The sequence below is a fragment of the Chionomys nivalis genome, chromosome 13, assembly GCF_950005125.1.
Source record: "Chionomys nivalis chromosome 13, mChiNiv1.1, whole genome shotgun sequence".
In the NCBI taxonomy this organism is placed as follows: Eukaryota; Metazoa; Chordata; class Mammalia; order Rodentia; family Cricetidae; genus Chionomys; species Chionomys nivalis.
In genome coordinates, this window is record NC_080098.1 from 13,380,472 (window position 1) to 13,402,107 (window position 21,636).

The 21,636-nt window shown below is 38.9% G+C and overlaps 1 protein-coding gene across 10 annotated transcripts in view; it reads right to left on the reverse strand.

The window, feature by feature from the left end:
• Mllt10 (MLLT10 histone lysine methyltransferase DOT1L cofactor) overlaps positions 1-21,636 on the reverse strand; it is a 147,921-nt gene that overhangs the window by 36,170 nt on the left and 90,115 nt on the right. For 8 of the 10 annotated variants that reach the window (XM_057787267.1, XM_057787270.1, XM_057787265.1 and 5 more), the window contains 2 exons: positions 20,543-20,587; positions 19,694-19,726 (listed from right to left, as the gene is read on the reverse strand). The exons of 1 other annotated variant lie outside the window; for it this stretch is intronic. In XM_057787267.1, the coding sequence (XP_057643250.1) occupies positions 19,694-19,726; positions 20,543-20,587 (78 nt within the window). The remainder of the gene's footprint in view (positions 1-19,693; positions 19,727-20,542; positions 20,588-21,636) is intronic. One more of the 10 variants, XM_057787268.1, reaches the window with a different exon arrangement.

Here is a 21,636-nt window from a genome sequence, read left to right on the forward strand (position 1 = left end):
ACATTTTCTGCATCTACTTTCTTTAATAATAATAATTTTGAAATTAGGACCTAGAGAGATGGCTCAGAACTTAAGACTACCTGCTATTCTTGCAGAGGACCTAGGTTCAACTCCTAGCAACCACAGAGTGGCACAGAACCATCCATAACTCCAGTTCCAGATAATCTGGTGCCCTCTTCTAACTTCTGCAGGACCAGATATCTATGCAGTAAGCATACATGCATACAAGAAAAACGTCCATACACATAAATCAATCCTCTGCGAGAGCAGCAAGTGCTCCTCACTACAAAGCCATCCTCCAGCCTACCACCACTGCCATTTTCTATTTAACTCCATTCTATTTCCATCTTTTACAAGTTTTACAGTTTTTAATCCAAATCCATCTGACATTCATTTGGGTTCAATGGAGCTAAATCCTACAACATACAAGCTCCAGGCAAACTCTGAAGTTCAGGACAGAGAACAGAAATGATAATACAGTGGATGGCAATGACATATTGATTCACATTCTTTTATCCACCCACCCAGGCTGCTGTTCCTTCATCCAGTTGATAAACAAGTACTAAGTAACTACTAAGAAAGAGACAAGGAGTTTGGAGCAAAAGTAAAACTAAAAACAAGAAAAACAAGGTAAAACTGTTCACCAGGAACATACAGTTCAACTACAAAGACAAGCTTACAAAAACATACAAAAATGCATTCCAACATAAACTAGGATGGACAAGGAAAATATGAGCAAAATAATTAGAGTGCTAAGATATAACTCAGTTGAAAGTGCTTGCTTAGATACACATAGCCCTGTGTTTAATTCCCAGTACCACATAAAACCAGGTGGCACATGATTGTAATCTTAGGACTCTGCTACTAGAGACATGATGATCAGAAATCCAGAAACATTTACACTGCCTCAAACAACAAAGAATAAAAAAATTAGGAATCAATAAGACCTGAAGAAATATAAAACTGTAAGCCAAGATCTAAAAAGTTTGATCAGTGCTACCCAGACAGAAAGAGAAGTACTCACAGGAGACTTAAACAAGAGAGAGACTTCAAATGTGCTATTATCCACGGGCAGATGCCTAACCCCTAGCCCCAACCCTATTTACAGCACGACATACCCTTTAAAACAATAATCCCCTAACCCCTATGTAGCAAGGAGACTGAGAGGACAGATGTAAAAAGAAGAGTGTTTCAGGAGACAGTTCAACAAATTTGATAAAAATTTATGCTTCTCTGGAAAGGGGTGGGTCTGAAGCACACCTACAGGTTAGAATCCTCTAAAGTTGATGCTATATTAATTACATTTGCTAACTAGAGCAGAGAAAAAACGAATAAGTCATAGAATTCTCACTTTTGATTAAAATTAAAAGTGCCGTTTGTTCAGAGGTGAAAACTGATACACAACAAAGCAACATTTTGTTAAAAGCTGACCTTGTGCACCAGCACCAGGGAGGCAAAAGCCAGGAAATCTCTGAGTTCAAGGCCAGCCTGGTCTAAAGTAGCAGGACAACGAGGGCTGCAGAGCAACCCATCTCAGGAAAATAAAACAAAAAAAAGTTGACCTTATTGACAAAATACTTGCAGTCACAGGAAGGCCCCTTGAGTTCATGAGTTTAAGGCCAGTCTGGGGGAGAGTGTAACTTCATCTCAGTCAGTCAAAGACAAAATAAAATAGCCAGCCTTGAGGATCACCAATTAGTTCAAGGACAACTTGTGAAAAAAATAAATCATAAAAAAACCTAACAGGAAGCCAGCCGATGGTGGCGCACGCCTTTAATCCCAGCACTCGGGAGGCAGAGGCAGGCAGATCTCTTTGAGTTTGAGGCCAGCCGGGTCTACAAGAGCTAGTTCCAGGACAGGCTCCAAAGCTACAGAGAAACGTCTTGAAAAAACAAAAACAACAACAACAAAAAACTAACAAGCTATGAAAATCATGATGTACTGCTGTGTGGTAGTAGGGCAGGCACACTTTTAATCCCTGCACTTGGGAGGCAGAGGCAAGCGGATCTCTGTGAATTCAAGGCCAGCCTGATCTACAGAGCAGGGCAGCTAGGGCTGTTACACAGAGAAACCCTGTCTCGAAATTGCGCCCCCTCTTCAACAAAAGAAAAAAGAAAAGAATGATGGGTGTCACCGAAAGCAACAAAAAGAGTATGATGAAAGGGTGTAGTTCTATCAAATGCTGTTGAGATTATCAACTTGTCACAGGCTATAGTCATTTAGGAAGGAAACCTCAAGCGAGAAAATACCTCCACAAGACTAGCCTTTCTTGATTGATGATTGATGTAGTGGGGCCAGCTTACTACAGGCAGTATCACCTTGGGTTGGTCATCCCTGGTGCTGTATGAGAAAGCAGATTGAGCAAGCCATGAAGAACTCCCATGTTGTCTATATCGTTACTGTCTCTACGCTCCTGCCCTAACATTCTTCAGTGGTATACTGTAGTGGTGAGCTATAAGCTGAAATAAACCCTTTCTTCTCCAAACTGCATTTTGGTATTGTGTTTTATCATAGCAATAAAAATCCTGAGATAGTAAGCAAAACAAAACAAAACTATTAAACACAAAGGAAAAGCACTACTTCTAAGTGTTTGTTCCCTTTGATAACTAGTGTTCCCTTTCTAGATTACAGAATATGCTCCCCCATTGTGCAGGAAAGATAGAACTTATTTTCCTGAGTTTCCTGGCCATCCTGATGAAATTCTACGTCTGTTAGCTTTTTCACAGGTGACTCCATTTTAACATGAAGATTTATTCTGGTTGGCAATAGTTTAGTGGGAGTATTTGCAAACTTGTAGAAGGCCCTGTGTATGATTCTCAGCTTTGGCTCTTTTGTTAACACTGTTTGTTAAAAAGATTGGTTATAAGAATGTGAAATGTATTTAAAAGGGTGGGGGGAAAATCACCCACAAACACTGGTATTTTGGCATACTTTCACAGTTCAATTTTGTTCTACATACCAGCCTATGAGATGCACATGTATGAGATTTTGGGAAAGTGGATACATGTATGTGTGGGTGTGTGCTCACTTGTGTGCGTGCATGTGGAAGCCAGAGGTCAACTTCCTCCATTGTTTAAGCTCATCCTTTTGTCTAGACTGGCTGGCTACTATGCCCTGAGATGCCTCTCTTTCTACGTCCCCTGCCGGGTCCTTTACAGACTTAGTATATTCAATGCCCTTTCCCAAGCCCCTAAATCTACATCTCTGGTAGACATCTGAAGTCATGGACAGTACCAAGCCCCCTAAGCACTATGTCTTTACCTATGTGCCTGCAGTGTTGACAAACAGTCCTGGATTTAGTATGACTTCCCATGTTTCATGGGTGCCTCCTGTACACCATTATTCTTCAACTGTGGTGTTATTTTTAGTAAAATTAGAGTTATGAACTAATAACAGTTATTGATACTGTAATAATCAAGCTGTGTGTGGAATATTCCTTTACACTATGTGAATATGTGTCACTCTGCCCGGTTTAATGAAGAAGCAGCTTGGTCAATAGATGGGCAGGATAAGGTTAGGGGAGGGCCAAACAAAGAATGCTGGGAAGAGGGCAGAGTCAGAGGGTGAGCAGATACAGAGAAAAGCAAGATGGACAGACATGATGTACTGGGGAAAGGTCAATAAAAATATGGGTTCACTGAAAATGTAAGAGTCACCTAGTAACAAGCCTGACCTATCGGCCGAGCATTTATAATTAAGTCTATGTATGGCTACTTGGGAACGGCTTACAGGACAAAACTTGTGTGTACAGACAGCTACCACACTGACATAACATACATAGCATGGTTTTAATAGAGGGACAATTCTCACCCAGGGTGGGATAAAGTAATGACAGGACATACTCCGAAGATTATTTCTGGAATTATCTTTTGAATAGTTTCATAGCAAGCAACTAAAACTAGAGAAAACGTAGCTAAGAGAATATGGCCGTGTAAGTTTTACAATTTCATGTAAAATTCAGCAGGTAGTGGTGGTACACACCTTTAATCCCAGCACTCGGATCTCTGTGAGTTTAAGGCCAGCCTGATCTACGGAGTGAGTTCCAGGACAGGCTCCAAAGCTACAGAAAAACCATGTCTCCAAAAAAAAAAAAAAGAAAAAAAGAAAAAAGAGAGAGAGAGAAAGAAAGAAAAGAAAAAGAAAGAGAAGAAAAAAAGAAAAACCAGCTGGTTTGTTATAATGAATATACAAACAAGAAGCTCAAAGATGGAACTAGGGAGAAACGCCTCAATTTCACCCCAATGGATGATACTGGAGATATTTGTGTTTATACACACACATATATGTGTACATATAATACACACACATACTAAACCATGAGTGGTTTGATGAAACAATGTTTAAACGTATACCAAAAAAACCAAATCGCTATGGCTATCATGTGGACAAAGACCTAAAAGTAGAATTAAAAAGTAGAATTAGATCATTAATATTTTATTCAGTGGGAATAATAGGGGAAAACAGAGGTTCATTGAATTTAAGCATTAAACTAGGACAAAGAAAAGCCACAAGAAGTCAAGAGTGCAGCCAAGTTATGGCAAGCTGAATGTCAAAGGAAAAAAAAATAATAAACTGCTTCCAACAATAATTCTTTACCAAAAACAAACTTGCTAAATAACATTCACTGACTTGACAACGTGAAAATTATCCTAAGAGAGATGGCAGCCGCAGAAACCAGGATAATGTGTTTTAAAACAATAAAAATAAAAAAGAATCTTTGGAAGAATATCTGTTTCTAGAAATAAGGTAAAGTAGATAACTAATAAACCCTCCTAGTTAAAGTTACCTAAAAATGAGCTAGGTCGTGGTGGCTCACGCCTTTAATCCCAGCACTCAGGAGGCAGAGGCAGTTAGATCTTGGTTTAAGCCAGCCTGGTCTACTGAACAAGTTCCAGGAGAGGCTCCAAAGCTACACTGAGAAACCCTGTCTCGAAAAACAAACAAAACAAAACAAGAAAAAACATAAAGCCTGCTCTCTACCCTAGAAGACTCATCCTGCACTAGTAACTCATAAGCTTTGGTTTTGAAGCCAACAAGAAAAAGATGAGACCTTGAGCCTCTAAAGAATAGAAGGCTGAAAAGGATGACACTGCTCATGTGGCTTAGGCGTGCAAAGGGACACACTATCAGTGAAAGGGAGATCACCACACAAAAATCCTGCCTTAACCAGGAGTGGTAGTGCATACCTTTTATCCCAGTACTTGGGAGACACAGGAAGGTGGATCTCTGACTTCAAGGCCTACCTGGTCTACAGAACAAGTTCTAGGACAGCCATGGCAACGAAAACAAACAAACCCTGTGTGGGGATATTGTGGGATAATCTTTTTGTACACTGTAAAGATGTCTCTGCTTTTAATAAAGAGTTGAATGGCCAACTGCTAGCAGGAGAGGATAAGTGGGACCTCCTTAAAAAGAGAGAAAACTCTTCATCATGAAGGGTGTTGGATTTTGTCCAATGCTTTTTCAGCATCTAATGAAATGATCATATGGTTTTTTTCTTTCAGTTTATTTATATGATGGATTACATTGATAGATTTTTGTATGTTGAACCAGCCCTGCATCTCTGGGATGAAGCCTACTTGATCATAATGGATAATTTTTCTAATGTGTTCTTGGATTCGGTTTGCCAGTATTTTATTGAGGATTTTTGCGTCGATGTTCATGAGTGAGATTGGCCTGTAGTTCTCTTTCTTGGTTGTGTCTTTGTGTGGTTTTGGTATCAGAGTAACTGCAGCTTCATAAAAGGAATTTGGCAATGACTTCTCTGTTTCTATATTGTGAAATACATTAAGGAGTATAGGTATTAGGTCTTCTTGGAAGTTCTGGTAGAATTTTGCATTGAAGCTGTCTGGACCTGGGCTTTTTTTGGTGGGGAGGTTTTTTATAACAACTTCTAATTCTTCGCGACTAACAGGTCTATTTAGATTGTTCACCTGGTCCTGGTTTAACTTTGGTATATGGTACTTATCTAAAAAAGTGTCCATTTCTTTTACATTTTCCAATTTTGTGGCATACAGGTTTTTGTAGTAAGATCTAATGATTCTCTGAATTTCCTCTGTGTCTGTGGTTATGTCTCCCTTTTCATTTCTGATTTTGTTAATTTGCGTATTCTCTCTCCGCCATTTGATTAGTTTGGATAGGGGTTTATCAATCTTATTGATTTTCTCCAAGAACCAGCTTTTTGTTTCATTGATTCTTTGGATTATTTTCTGTGTTTCTATTTTGTTGATTTCAGCCCTCAATTTGATTATTTCCAGTCTTCTACTTCTCCTAGGTGAGTCTGCTTCTTTTTTTTCTAAAGCTTTCAGGTGGGCTATTAAGTCTCCAATGAGTGCTTTCTCCGTTTTCTTCAAGTGGGCACTTAATGCTATGAACTTTCCTCTTAGCACTGCTTTCATAGTGTCCCATAGGTTTGAGTATGTTGTGTCTTCGTTTTCATTGAATTCAAGAAAGACTTTAATTTCTTTATTTCTTCCTTGATCCAGGTGTGGTTCAGTAGTTGACTGTCCAGTTTCCATGAGTTCGTAGGCTTTCTGGGGATAGCATTGTTGTTGAATTCTAACTATAATCCATGGTGATCTGATAAGACACAGGTGGTTACCGATATTTTTTTGTAACTGTGTAAGTTTGCTTTGTTACCGAGTATGTGGTCTATTTTCGAGAAGGTTCCATGAGCTGCAGAGAAGGTATATTCTTTCCTCTTTGATAAAGGTCTTAGATTAGGGATACAAGGGTCGTACCTAAGTATAATAAAAGCTATTTATAGCAAGCCGTCAGCTAACATCAAATTAAATGGAGAGAAACTCAAAGCTATTCCACTAAAATCAGGAACACGACAAGGTTGTCCACTCTCTCCATACCTCTTTAATATAGTGCTTGAAATTCTAGCAATAGCAATAAGACAACATAAAGGGATCAAAGGGATTCAAACTGGAAAGGAAGAAGTTAAACTTTCATTATTTGCAGACGATATGATAGTGTACATAAGCGACCCCAAAAACTCCAGCAAAGAACTCCTTCAGCTGATAAACACCTTTAGTAGCGTTGCAGGATACAAGATCAATTCCAAAAAATCAGTTGCCCTCCTATACACAAAGGATAAGGAAGCAGAGAGGGAAATCAGAGAAGCATCACCCTTCACGATAGCCACAAATAACATAAGATATCTTGGGGTAACTCTAACCAAGGAAGTGAAGGATCTATTTGACAAAAACTTTAAGTCTATGAAGAAAGAAATTGAGGAGGATACCAGAAAATGGAAGGATCTCCCTTGCTCTTGGATTGGGAGGATCAACATAGTAAAAATGGCAATTCTACCAAGGGCAATTTATAGATTCAATGCAATCCCCATTAAAATCCCATCAAAATTCTTCACATATCTTGAGAGGACAATAATCAACTTTATATGGAGAAACAAAAAACCCAGGATAGCCAAAACAATCTTATATAATAAAGGATCGTCTGGAGGCATTACCATCCCTGACCTCAAACTCTATTACAGAGCCTCAGTATTGAAAACAGCTTGGTATTGGCATAAAAACAGAGAAGTCGATCAATGGAACCGAGTAGAAGACCCTGATTTTAACCCACAAACATATGAACACCTAATTTTTGATAAAGGAGCTGAAAGTATTCAATGGAAAAAAGAGAGCATCTTTAACAAATGATGCTGGCAGAACTGGTTGGCAACCTGTAGAAGAATGAAAATAGATCCATATCTATCGCCATGCACAAAACTCAAGTCCAAATGGATTAAAGACCTCAATATTAGTCTGAACACACTGAACCTGATAGAAGAAAAAGTGGGAAGTACTCTACAACACATGGGCACAGGAGACCACTTCCTACGTTTATCCCCAGCAGCACAGACATTAAGGACAACATTGAATAAATGGGACCTCCTGAAACTGAGTAGCTTCTGTAAAGCAAAGGACACTGTCACTAAGACAAAAAGGCAACCCACTGACTGGGAGAAGATCTTCACCAACCCTGCAACAGGCAAAGGTCTGATCTCCAAAATATATAAAGAACTCAAGAAGCTAGACTTTAAAATGCTAATTAACCCAATTAAAAAATGGGGCACTGAACTGAACAGAGAATTCTCAACAGAAGAAATTCAAATGGCCAAAAGACACTTAAGGTCATGCTCAACCTCCTTAGCTATAAGGGAAATGCAAATTAAAACAACTTTGAGATACCATCTTACACCTGTCAGAATGGCTAAAATCAAAAACACCAATGATAGCCTTTGCTGGAGAGGTTGTGGAGAAAGGGGTACACTCATCCATTGCTGGTGGGAATGCAAACTTGTGCAACCACTTTGGAAATCAGTGTGGTGATTTCTCAGGAAATTTGGGATCAACCTACCCCAAGATCCAGTAATACCACTCTTGGGAATATACCCAAGAGATGCCCTATCATATGACAAAAGTATCTGTTCAACTATGTTCATAGCAGCATTGTTTGTAATAGCCAGAACCTGGAAACAACCTAGATGCCCTTCAATGGAGGAATGGATGAAGAAAGTGTGGAATATATACATATTAGAGTACTACTCAGCGGTAAAAAACAATGACTTCTCGAATTTTGCGTGCAAATGGATGGAAATAGAAAACACTATCCCCCCCCAAAAAAAAGATAAAAAAATTCCCCCCCCCCAAAAAAATAAAAAAAATTTTCCAAAACCACAGAGAAACCCTGTCTCGAACCCCCCCCCAAAAAAAGAAAACACTATCCTGAGTGAGGTATCCCAGACCCAAAAAGAGGAACATGGGATGTACTCACTCATAATCGGTTTCTAGCCATAAATAAAGGACACTGAGCATATAATTTGTGATCCTAGAGAAGCTAAATAAGAAAGTGAACCCAAAGAAAATCGTATAGTCAGCCGCCTGGATAGGGGAAGTAGACAAGATTGCGGGGCAAAAACGGGAAACTTGAGGGTGAGGTGGCAAGGGGCAAAGGGGAAATGGGGTGAGAAACGTGAGAAGGGGAGGATGGGAGGAGCTTGGGGGATTGGGATGGTTGGGATATAGGAAGGGTGGATATGGGAGCAGCGAAGTATATATCCTAACTAAGGGAGCCATCTTAGGGTTGGCAAGAGACTTGACTCTAGAGGGGTTCGCAGGTGTCCAGGGAGATGTCCCCAGCTGGTACCTTGGGCAACTAAGGAGAGGGAACCTGAAATGACCCTATCCTATACTGATGAATATCTTACATATCACCTTAGAACCTTCATCTGGCGATGGATCAAGGTAGAGACAGAGACCCAATTTGGAGCAACAGTCTGAGCTCTTAAGGTCCAAATGAGGTGCAGAAGGAGGGAGAACATGAGCAAGGAAATCAGGACCACGAGGGGTGCACCCACCCACTGTGACAGTGGAACTGATTTATTGGGAGCCCACCAAGGCCAGCTGGTCTGGGACTGAATAAGCATGGGTTGAAACTGGACTCTCTGAGCATGGCGGACAATGAAGGCTGATGAGAAGCCAAGGACAATGGCACTAGGTTTTGATCCTAATACATGAACTGGCTTTGTGGGAGCTTAGCCTGTTTAGACGCTCACCTTCCTGGACGTAGATAGAAGACCTTGGTCTTCCCGCAGGGCAGGGAATTTGGACTGCTCTTCAGTATCGAGAGGGAGGGGGAATGGTGTGGGAGGAGGAGAAGAGGAGTGGGGATAGGGGGAGGGGAGTGGGGGGAGGGGGTAATGTTTGGAAATGGGAAACGGGGAGCAGGTGGAAATCTTAATTAAAAAAGAATAAAAATAAAAATTAAAAAAAAAAGAGAGAGAGAGAAAACTCAAAAGGAATCTAGGAGTGGAGATTTTGCCAGCAGCCTTGGAGCAAGTCAAACATGAAGTATTGAGGAAAGGTAAAAGCCACATGGCAGAACATAGATCAATAGAAACAAGTTGAGTTCTAAGAGCTAGTTGGGGACAAGCTTAAACTAAGAGCCAAGCTTTCAAAATTTTAAGTATCTGTGTCATTATTTGGGGGCTGGTGATACAAAGATAGTCTGGCAAAAAAGTTTGCTACAGTGGAGAAAGAGAGAATCCTGCATAATCTGTTTCATAATTTGTAGAGAGGTGGGAAAAAAGTCTGCTCTAAAGAAAAGCCTTACTATCAAACAGGTTTGGGGTCTAAACTGAAAAAGAAGTGCAAAAATCCCTTCTGAGGGGATACCTTAACCATAGCCACAATGAATTCACAATCCACAATTAGGAGATGTAAAGAAACAAACCCTAGGATGACAAGAGATGAGCAGACACATGAACTCTGCCTGCCCTCCAAGAACCACAGAAGACAGAAACGGCAAACAAAACTCATCTGATACATACTGTGAATGACAAACAACCTATGAGAGCTCGGTGCGGTGGTGTACACTTAGAGTCCCAGGACTTGGAAGGAGGAGCCAGGATGATATAAAGTTCCAGGTCATGCATCATCCTCAGCCACCCTATCCTATATGAAACCCTATCTCAAAAAACAAAATCAAGTAAACAGAAAAATCCTAAAGATCCTAGCCTGGTAGCATAGGACTACTCAAGAGGATAAGGCACCAGAAATTAATCCAGCCTGGATTATACAGCAAGCTCAAGTGAACAGCACCCTAATGTCAGTCATGTCAAGTCTAAACAAAAAACAAAAACAAAACAAAAAAATAGCGACTTGAACCCAAATTTCTTTCATATGAATAAAGCAGAGGAAAAGAAAAGAAATAAAAGCTAATAAATGTTTGTCCTTTAAGCTATTAAATGCGTACAAATCTGTAAGGGCAACAATAACGGATATCTGCAGTACCATAAAAGAAGCAGGAGATGGAAAGATGGACACATGAGGGAGGGAGGGAGGGAGGGAGGGAGGGAGGGAGGGAGGGAGGGAGGGAGGGACTCAGGAAAGAGAACAAACATTCAAATTACAGGGATACGGAATGAGGTTAAAGGCAACACAGAAAATCTATAGAATGACTCACAGCAAAACCCAACAACTTAAGAATCATGAATAACATCAGAAACTGAAAGAATAATAATAAATGGCTTTCACATCGTCTCATATCTTAATTCTACAAATTACTCATCATAAAGGGAAAAAGAAACACTTTACATTAGTAAAAAAGCTGATTTTATACTATACAATGAAAAGATTGTTTCTACTGTATTTCTCAAAAAGAAAACTTGAATCTAACAATGGTAGGGGAGAGCCCTAAAGTAAGGAGCCCATTCTGATGGTTGTTCTTGGTTGTCAACCTGACTACATCTGGAATTACCTAAAATCCAAGTGATTGGGATGTGAACACAACCACAGCCACTGGGCAGCTTTAAAAAGCTGGACACACCATTTCCCTCTCTCTCTCCGCACACTGACTTCCCCAGGCCTGGACACGGCCCCCTCTAATAAACACCTCAGCGGGTTTGTGATGAATTCCGTGTTTCCTTCTCACTCGCACCAGGTAATTTCAAAGGATACTAGTATACGAGTCTAAAAACAATGTTTTAAAGATTTACATATTTATTATATATGCAGTATTCTGACTGCATGTATTCCTGCAGGCCAGAAGAGGGCACCAGATCTCATTATAGATGGTTGTGAGCCATCACGTGGTTGCTGGAAATTGAACTCAGGATCTCTGGAAGAACAACCAGTGTTTTTAACCAGTAAGTCATCTCTCTAACCCACAGAGATTTGTTCTTAATTAAACCATTTGAGATGGGAAGACCCACCCTAAATCCAGATCTTTTTAGGTGGGAAGATCCACTTTAAATCTGTGCCATAATCTCTGATGACAGCCCATGTAAAGGAGGAAGCACTTGCTCTCTGCCAGCTTCTGCTCACTCTCACAGGCCAAGTCCATCCTTCACTGATACTAGAGTCCACTTCTCTAGGATTCTGGTATACACTGAAGAACAACTGAGACAACCAGACTCGTGAATTCAACAATTACTGGATCCTCAGATATCCAATATTCCATTGGGATACAGTCATCACTGGCATAGTCAGACCATAACTTGTAAAGCACACTAGCAAACCCCGGTTGTATATAATAAATATTCCTATCAATTCTGTTTATCTAGAGAACCCTGACTAATATGCCTGTGTTCTTCAAAATTACTGAGATAGACATCAGAAAGACTGATGACAACAACAGCAGCACAAACTTCTTGCTCTTTTTGTAGGAATACACATTCAGGGCAGATAGAGTACCATGCCTTCAATTTCTTCTCAAGTGCTTTATAAAACTAAAGCTCTCTTAATGCTTCCTCTAAGTTTGAGACTGTTTAGAAATTTTAAGATACTTTTACATATGGGAAAAAACTACAGATTTAATAAAACAAAAAGAAAGTCAAACAAGGTCCATTTTAAAAGACACTACAAAGAATGTCAAAAATTGAAAAATGCCAGTTGTGGTGGTGCACACCAGTAGGATTTGCTGAAGGAAGCAGAGGCAGGAGGATCACGAGTTCGGGGCCAGCCTGGGCTACACAAGAAAACAAAAATTGAAAAAAACATGCTCATTGAAATTCTTTACTCAACCTCAGGTGAAACAATCTATTATACAAAGCTGAAGAGAGCAAGGGGGCGGGGGCGTGTTGCATATTTAGAATAAAAGGAAACATGAAAAATATGAGCCTAACTTTTTTTTTTTTTTTTTTTGGTTTTTCAAGACAGGGTTTCTCTGTGGTTTTGGAGCCTGTCCTGGAACTAGCTCTTGTAGACCAGGCTGGTCTCGAACTCACAGAGATCCGCCTGCCTCTGCCTCCCAAGTGCTGGGATTAAAGGCGTGCCTCACCACTGCCCGGCCCAAGCCTAACTTAAATGGTTTTAAAAATCCATAAAACGAAAAATTTTACACAGCAATATTAGAATATAATTGAAAGATTATACCCAAGACTGAAAAAAGGTGTGAATTCTCTCATCCAGGAAGCAAAGCAGAACTGATTCTCTATACTGGGGTAACTGAGCCATACAAAAACAACCTACCAGAAGACATTATCTCTGACTTCAGGTTTAGTTAAAGTGATTAGGGTATAGATTCCACAAATACAAAACTAGACATTAATCTGACAGTATGCAAAGAAATAAATTACACAAAGAGAAAAAGAATACTGTGAATATGATACTCTTCCAACGTGACCTACCTATCTGATATTGAACTAGCTAAGCAAGCATGTTTCAATATTAACTTTGTTTACCCTTAAGGAAAAATAAGACAACACTTGGCATTCGTTATAGTTATGCTTTATCAGGAGATTAAAGGCATTCATTCTTCTCTACCATCATGTAAGGGACCGACTCAAGTCTGCCCACATGACCAATTCTAGATATATTAATGAAACAAGTATTATAATAATCTGTGGGAGAAATATAAGGGCTTAAATGAACGCAGATATACAAGTGTAAGATAGATCTTGAAAAATAATAAGTTGGAAAGAAACGTTTATCTATGAGAATTTAATAAAGCACAAAAAGTTAGAAGAAATAACTTCATAATTGATTTAGGTGTGGAGCCCCAAACAGGACAATGTAAGAGTGCCGAGAACCCCTACTATAGAACAAAAGTACTGCAGGCAAGAGTCCAAGAGCAAAGGAGTGCTAGTGTCTACCACACTTCAGTTGGGTAAGCAAAGTGTTCCACATATGCTAATTTATTGCTCTGGCTTCACTGGCAAAGCACTATCTGAGGGACACTTAAAGAAGGGCAGCTATTCTGAACTTTACTGAAGGTAATAAACAAGTCTGTGGAAAGCAACAAGCTTCTTCTCGGGGGGGGGGGGATCGATTCTTAAGATTTCTACTAATTTAAGCATTCATTAGTCAAAGATGATACAGATTTTTTAAAAAAAAACTAGAGGCCCCTTGCTAGCAAGATGGCTATGGTGGTTTGAACAAGACTGATCCCCATAAGCTCCTATGTATTAATGCATGTTCCCCCAGTTGGTGGAACCATTTGGATAGGATTAGGAAGTATGGTCTTGGAGGAGGTGTGTCACTAACCCCCACCCCTTTGTCTCTGGTCATGTCCCCTCACTTATCTCTGCTTCCTGGTCTTGTTTCAGGATCTAAGCTCTTAGCTACTGCTCCAATACCATGCCTACTGTCTGCTCCCCGCCAAAATGGTCATGGACTCACCCTCTGAAACTGTAGGCAAGGCCACAAATGTTTTCTTTGGGTTAAGGTGGTTGCTTGCTATGATGACAACCTAAATTCAATCCCATGCATCTATGAAGCAGGAGGAATCCATTGCCACTGCAAGTTGTCCTCTAACTTCCTTATATAGGTGGACACACAATAGGCACAAAAACATAAACATGAAAAATACTGAAAACTAGAGAAGAGGACAAGAAAGGATAAGAGAACACACATGACATGAAAGCAGAGAACAGAAGACAAAAGCAGGGCAGGGCAGGAGAACTAGGCAGGATCAGCAAGAGCACCTGTGCATGCACGCATTCTCCTTCAGCCCAGTGCTGAGACCCCACTTGGGTCACTATGGTAACCCCCACTCCCTATGACTTGGCTCCTATTTTTGTCTTTACTTTGTATTGACTTAAGGATGTATAAAAATTTCACAATAAAGTTCATTATTTTAAAAATTTAAAGAAAAATTAAAGAGGGCCAGGAAGTGCTGGTGCACACTTTTAATCTCAACACTTAGGTGAGGCAGGTGAATCTCAGTGAGTTCAAGTTCAGACTGAGTTCCAGGAAAGCCAGGGCTGATACACACACACACACACACACACACACACACACACACGCAAGCAACTACAGAAGATAATCTGAAAGCTAAGCTGTCATGTTGTACTGAATGCTCATCGTTTTCAGCTCTAGTATCTCTACTTGCCTCTCTTCTCATCAAACAGCCTGTCTTAAACCTTTATCCTTCTTTTCTCTACAAGTTTCCCTTTCAGTACTAGGATGTCATGACTGTTAACACGAACTAGACACCAAAGACCACAGTAGGGCACAAAACTGTAGTCCCAGCACTCGTGAGCCTAAGGTAAGATTAACTAGAGCCTAGGAATCCAAGACCAGCCTGGAAAACAGGTAATTCTCTCTAAAAACAAAGACAAACAAACAAACAAGTCCAAAGCAAGTAAAATAAAAATCCAGCACTTTTCAATTACAACCAAGAGTTTCCCTATATGAACTAACTGTAATTCTTTTGTGCCCAAGTGTTACTGTTTTGTATGGGCTAAATACTGGCAAATTAGTGCCTTCCGTCCCCTAGACACTGCTACTTAATTCACTAAAAACCACAAGTTTCTCTCTCTCTTTTCGGGGGTGGAGTGTAAGCTTATTTTTGCTCTTTCAAGTTATTGACAAAAGGTATGTCTATAAACAAGAGATTCTGACCTAGGGTGTGGTTAATTAGTATTTTGGATATAGAGGAAGACTGCTCCACCAGGACCAAAGGTTGGAGAATTCAAATCTATTTACTTTATCATGTTAATGTAGTCTGTTGCCTCCCCCTCCCCTTTAGGAGTGAAGTATATAAGCATGTAGAAAGTAAATGAGGAAGGATTCAGGGTTCAGTATTCACTGAATTTCGCTCCTGATGGTGTTCTGTCTCTTATTTCTCTTAAATCTCTGCTCCTTTTGCTTAATAATTCTAACCCTCATGCTCCTACCCTGGAACTGGTCTTTTCCAGGAGGGTGAGGGAGTATGCTGACTATCACATTCCTCTTTGGGTCCCCATAATATTATAACAAAGTTCTATTTGGTGTCAGTCTCAGTACTAACTTTTTCAAGTCTTATATGCAATCATCCAATTTACCTCCCTAGATAATAGGTGTACTATATGCTTTTCCCAACTCAAAACACCAACTACTTTGGTCTTCCTGACCTAAAAGCTAAGGTTATTATTTTATTTATGTTCTGAATCAAGTATCAGTTATTACTGTCACCTTGCACAGACTGTGTGCTGGTTAGCTTGTCAACTTGAATAAAACTAGAGTCATCTGAGCAGAGAAAACTTCAATTGAGAAAATGCTCATACCCGATTGGCCTATGGGCAAGCTTTGACAATTAATGTGGAAAGGGGTCCAGCTCACTGCAGGTGGTGGTATCCCTGGACTGATAGTCCTAGGTACTATAAAAAGTAAGCTGAGCAAGCCAGTAAGTAATGCTTCTTCATGGTCTCTGCATCAGTTCTTGCCTCAAAATTCCAGTCCTGAGTGCCAACTCTGACTTTCCTGGATGACAGCATGTAACTAAGTTCTCCTAAAATGAATTAAGCATTTCCTTCCTCCCCTACGCTGCTTTTGGTTATGGGGTTTTATCAAAGCCAACAGGAAAGTAACACTTGGTGGGACAGACTACTTGTGCTGATCAGACCCTGATGCCTACACCAGATAGCTGGCCCTATATACTCTCAAGCAAACAGGTCCAATGCTACATTCTCAGTACATGTTTTTCCTTCAAAGGTAATTTTCCATTAAAACTCTTCTGTATTGTAAATCATAAAATTTAACTGTATTTCTTGAAAATGTTATTAATAAACATATTTACCTCTTGTTTAGAGTGTATTCCCTAAAGGCAGGATCCATTTATATTATCCATTTTCCCAACACAACTAACAATCTTCTACATGGAAAGAACTTAATGTGTATTTATCAAATGGAGGAAGGAGAACTAAGAATCTTGAGGAAGACGGTTCTGTGTTTTACAGATTCTTGTACTGATGATATGTTGTCCATGTGAAAACCAAAGGAATTTAGGTGCTGATTCCATTCTGTAAATTATAGGGATATTTTATTTATGCTTTAATAATTAAAGTTTGCCTGACTATCAGAAGAAGAAAGCTAAGCCATTAGAGGTCAGACAGTGGTGGCATACACCTTAATCCCAGGATTTGGGAGACAGAGGCAGATGGATCTCTGTGAGTTCAATGCCATTCTGGGCTACACAAGATTAATGTAGAAACAAATCCAGGTGGTCGTGGCTCTCACCTTTAATCCCAATACTAGGGAGTCTCACTTTAATCCCAATACTAGGGAGTCACACCTTTAATACCAGCACAAGAGGGAATATAAAATGGGAGGGGAGAGAGGCTCGGGCAGCTCAGTCTGTTTAGGAGGCTTAGTCTGTGGTCAGCCAGTCAGCTTTCATAGAGGTAAGACTTCTCTAGTGGCTTGGATGCTTTGCTTTTCTGACCGACCCCAATATCTGACTCTGGGTTCTTAATATTCGTACTACAGTAAATCAGAACACCCATGTCACTCCCTACCTATCTAGAAAACTGTGAGCTAAAATTTTTTTATTTAATACACCTTACACAATAAGACATACGCAGAAAGCATCATAAAGAAGGAAGCAGCCAGGCAGTGGTAGTACACACCTTTAATCCCAGCACTTGGGAGGAAGAGGCAGGCAGATCTCTGAGTGAGGCCAGTCTGGTTTTTTCTTTCTTTTTTATTTATATTTTGTTGTTGTTGCTTGTTTTTGGGTTTTTTTTTTCCCCCAGCCTGGTCTAAAAATTGAGTTCCAGGACAGCTAGGGCTGTTACACAGAAAAATTCTGTCTCAAAATACCCACCCCCAAAAAGGACACATAAAGAAGGAAATAATAAACATTAGGGATAATAAAACAGAAAAAAGATAAACAGCCCCATAACTTTAATTCCAGCATTTGGAAGGTAGAAGCAGGATTATAGTATCAAGATCATTCTTAGCTACATAGACTACGTGAGACCCTGCTCATAGATAGATAGATAGATAGATAGATAGATAGATAGATAGATAGATAGATAGATAGATAGATAGAGATAGATAGATAGATAAAAAATATGTAAATAAAGAGGGGGAACAATCAAAAGGGGTTGTGTAGAAAGAAGTGTAATAGGATGTTTAGTGCTACCATATCCAAATGAAAAGATATAAAAATACTATGAATAGTTATATGCCAAGTACTTAATACACAAAAACCAAAACTTCAAGTCACTCCATTGATAGGCACTTTAAAAAAAACTATAAGGCTTAAAGAACATTTTTAAGAGAGAAAAAAAATCTGTATTTGGAAAAAAAGAAAAATCATCAGACAAAATATAATTTATAGGAAATCAACCCTTCATCTGCCTTTATAGCCCCCCAAAAAAGGACCATTCACTTATTTTCTTTGTAATGCAGAGTGAAGAAAACACAAGAATTTTCTCAAACCTCAAACTACTAAAACCCCAAATTTTAAAGAAAGTTCACATTATAATAACCTAATGACATTTATTTACCTACTGAGGAACAAAAGAAGTTTTCACCCCAGTGTTTTCTCAGTGCACAGTGGAATCAAAGGTCTTTGTGATAGCTCATCAAAATTACTCCCTGTGATGTCTACTTTATGAAGTATAGCTGGGCTTAAATTTTTAATATTCCAGCAAGTAATGAACATATAAATACAGCTGTGCAAACTGAAAAAAACTGCTAAGGCTCTTCAGTTTTTATACTCCCCTATGTCCCCCAAAAACCTGTCAAGTGTTTAAACGTTGAATTTATTCTTAAGAAAAGCTTTCCGTCCTTTTTCCTATCATTACTATTTCTATTGTCTACAGTTGTTCATTTCCTATATCAGCACATGTACAGGCTTAGTAGGAAAGTCAAAGTTAAACTAAGAGCGAATACAATTCCATGGCAGAAGACTTCTCTACAAGCATAAGGCTCTGGCTCAATCCCCAGCACTGCACAAACCCTGTAAATAAACACTTTTGTTCATAAGCAACACTTCTGAGTTTCCACATCAACCACCTCTACCCTCAAAGCAATGAGGCTCACTTATATCTGCTCATTATGCCACTTGTCTCTTGTTGACTGTATTCTGTAAACATCTGACATTATAACCTTTACATAATGCCAATCTGTTACATCAACAAATTCCAAGTTAAAGAAAATGTTTTAGAAAATTGCTTGAAATCATAGTCTCAAGTAAATGAGCTCAATTAATAACTGAAAAATAAAGATGACATCATATTAGAGAAATTTTCAGGGCCAGCAAGATGACTTAGCAGGTAAAAACACTCACCACCAAATCTAACAACCTGATTCAATCTAGGGAACTTGTAGCACAAGAAGAAAATGGATTCTTCAGAACACACAATTTAAAAATTTTTGAATACAAAAGGATTACAGAAAGTTCTTGGGGAAACTGAAGAAATCCTCAGACATTCTGCAATAATGACCATCACTATAATTACACTGTTCAAGTGAAAAGTGATAGAATTTGCCTTATATGCTGACTTAGAATTCAAAGCGGCATAAGATGCGATCCCATTGTGAAAATAGTTCACAATTTAAAATACTATCTTCTACTTATTTACTACATGAAAATATAAGAGTATTAAAATTAAAGATCTGAAAAAACAAAAATCACATTCCACATTGAAGTTAAAAGCAAAAAATTCCTCTTGTATATACTAATTACAAATGCATTAGTAAGAAAGATCACGGAAGCAGACTATTTGCAAACAGAAAACTTTCAGAAACTTAGAATTCTGAGACAATAAAAGCCAGACTGAAGATCTTAACTAACCTATCCACCCTTCCTTCTGTAGACAAGCCTACCATGTTTTTACCAAACAATTAACAAGCTCACCGGAACACTAGACCTGATCTATTCATCAGACTGCCCTAACTTTCAATTGGGCTTCTTGACAAAAGACAACTTTTGTGATAAATGAACTTCCAGAGAAGATTCTAACAAAACTTACCATTGTGTATTGCATTCAGCAACTCTGAGAAAGCTTTTAAGTAAGGAAAAAAGGACGTCAGGTTAAGATCATTCTCAAACACACAAAAGAAATACATAGGCATAAACTCAGTTTAACAAAATCTCGGTATCTTTGCTTGAATTCTTAAATCTGAAAGCTTTATTCTTTTTTCAAAGCATAACTCCCTGAATGCTACATTTCATTCAGTAGTATACTGCCTAGTAACCTGAGATAATAGGTAGGTGTACTGTCACAATGGTGACCCTTTCTTTAATATGTTTTTGAGAATTCCTTTAAAAAAAGACATCTACATATTATCTCTATTCATCTATGTAGTATCACAATAAAATTGAGTATTACAGGATGTAACAATCAGACTTACAAGATAATCAACAAGATATAAAACAAAATCTCATTACATCTTCGAACCCTACCAAACATTTATTTTCACTTCTTAAACTTCACTGTCAGTTTCAACACATACAGTAGTCAAAACATAAAGCTACCTAATACTAATATACAAATAATGAAAACATATCTACATTAAGGCTAATGGCACCCCAATACTGAAAATAACATTCTCACTAAGAGCAGAAGTCACAATTTTGCAACATAAATACTATAGTAAAAGACCAATAATAATTAAAGTTTGCAATATTTGGCTATAATACAGATCCTGAACACAAGACAAAGTATACAAAGGCATCTTCGTAAGACAAAAAAATCTACACAATAAAAACCTAATGCACTTTAAAAAATAATATTTAGATCTTCAAAGGTGGTATATTATACAAGGCACTGAACTAAGAGTCAGAAAGCCCAGGTTACTAACCCAGTTGGACAACTTACTAGTTGTTGGACAAGCTCCATCATGCCGATACTGCATGGAAATTTCTGTGGATAAGGGGAAAGGGGAATTAGCAAAGAAAGTGCTAGTGACTTAAGGACAAAAAAGAAACAGGCCAGAAAACTGGGGGAAATTCATGGCAAAGTCCATTTGAGAAGACAAAACAGACCTGCAAGAACAAAAATTATAAAATAGTATTTGCTATACTAGGAACAGGAAAATTAAACCTAATTCTCACAAATATCAACAGGCTAGTCCAAGAACACATATGTGTATGTATAAGGAGTAAGAAAAAGGTACAGTTTACACATCAATGTTCATAGCAAGTATCTGAGAAGTAATGGCTTTGTTATGCCCAACTGACATAAGTTAGAAACACCCAGAAAGAATCTCAATAGGACTGTCTGTATTTGGTAGGCCTGTGGGATTGTCTAAGTCATATGAGAAGACCCAGTTCACTTTGAACATCACTGTGTGTGAGGTAGAGACACCAAGCTAACTAAACACAAGCACCAAGTATACATTCATTTTCCTCTGCTCTAACTAGAGATCAAAAAGCTCCCATCTTAACTTCTCCACAGTGCTAAGTCTGTAACCTGAAAGTATGCTAAAATAAGCATACTTTTCGTCAAGCATGATATAAAGAACAATTTAGAAAGAAATCTCTGATCACTGGCAATCTTTTATTTTGGTAGAAACTAAAGTGGGTGGGGGCCTTCACTCCTGAGTGGTCAATTTCAAGAACTTGCCTCTCTCTGACTTTATTTTGAAAACAACACGACACGCTCCATCAAACAATGCTAAACCACCAACCCCTTGCTACATTTAGGTGTGGACGCACCATGCCGTTTTTATGTGAGGATGTAGGACCATTTTGTGGAGTTCTTTACCTATCTCTGCATTAGTGCCAGGATCAAATATAGGTTTACCAGGCTTGCATGACAAGCGTCTTTATCTGCTAAATGATCTCACCTGTATTCTTTTCCTTTTCAATGTGTATATATGATGTGTGTATGTGACTAAAGGCACATGTGTGAAGGTCACAGAATAGCCTTCCATCTTGATTCAGGCAGGGTCCCTAGTTTTCCACTGCTGT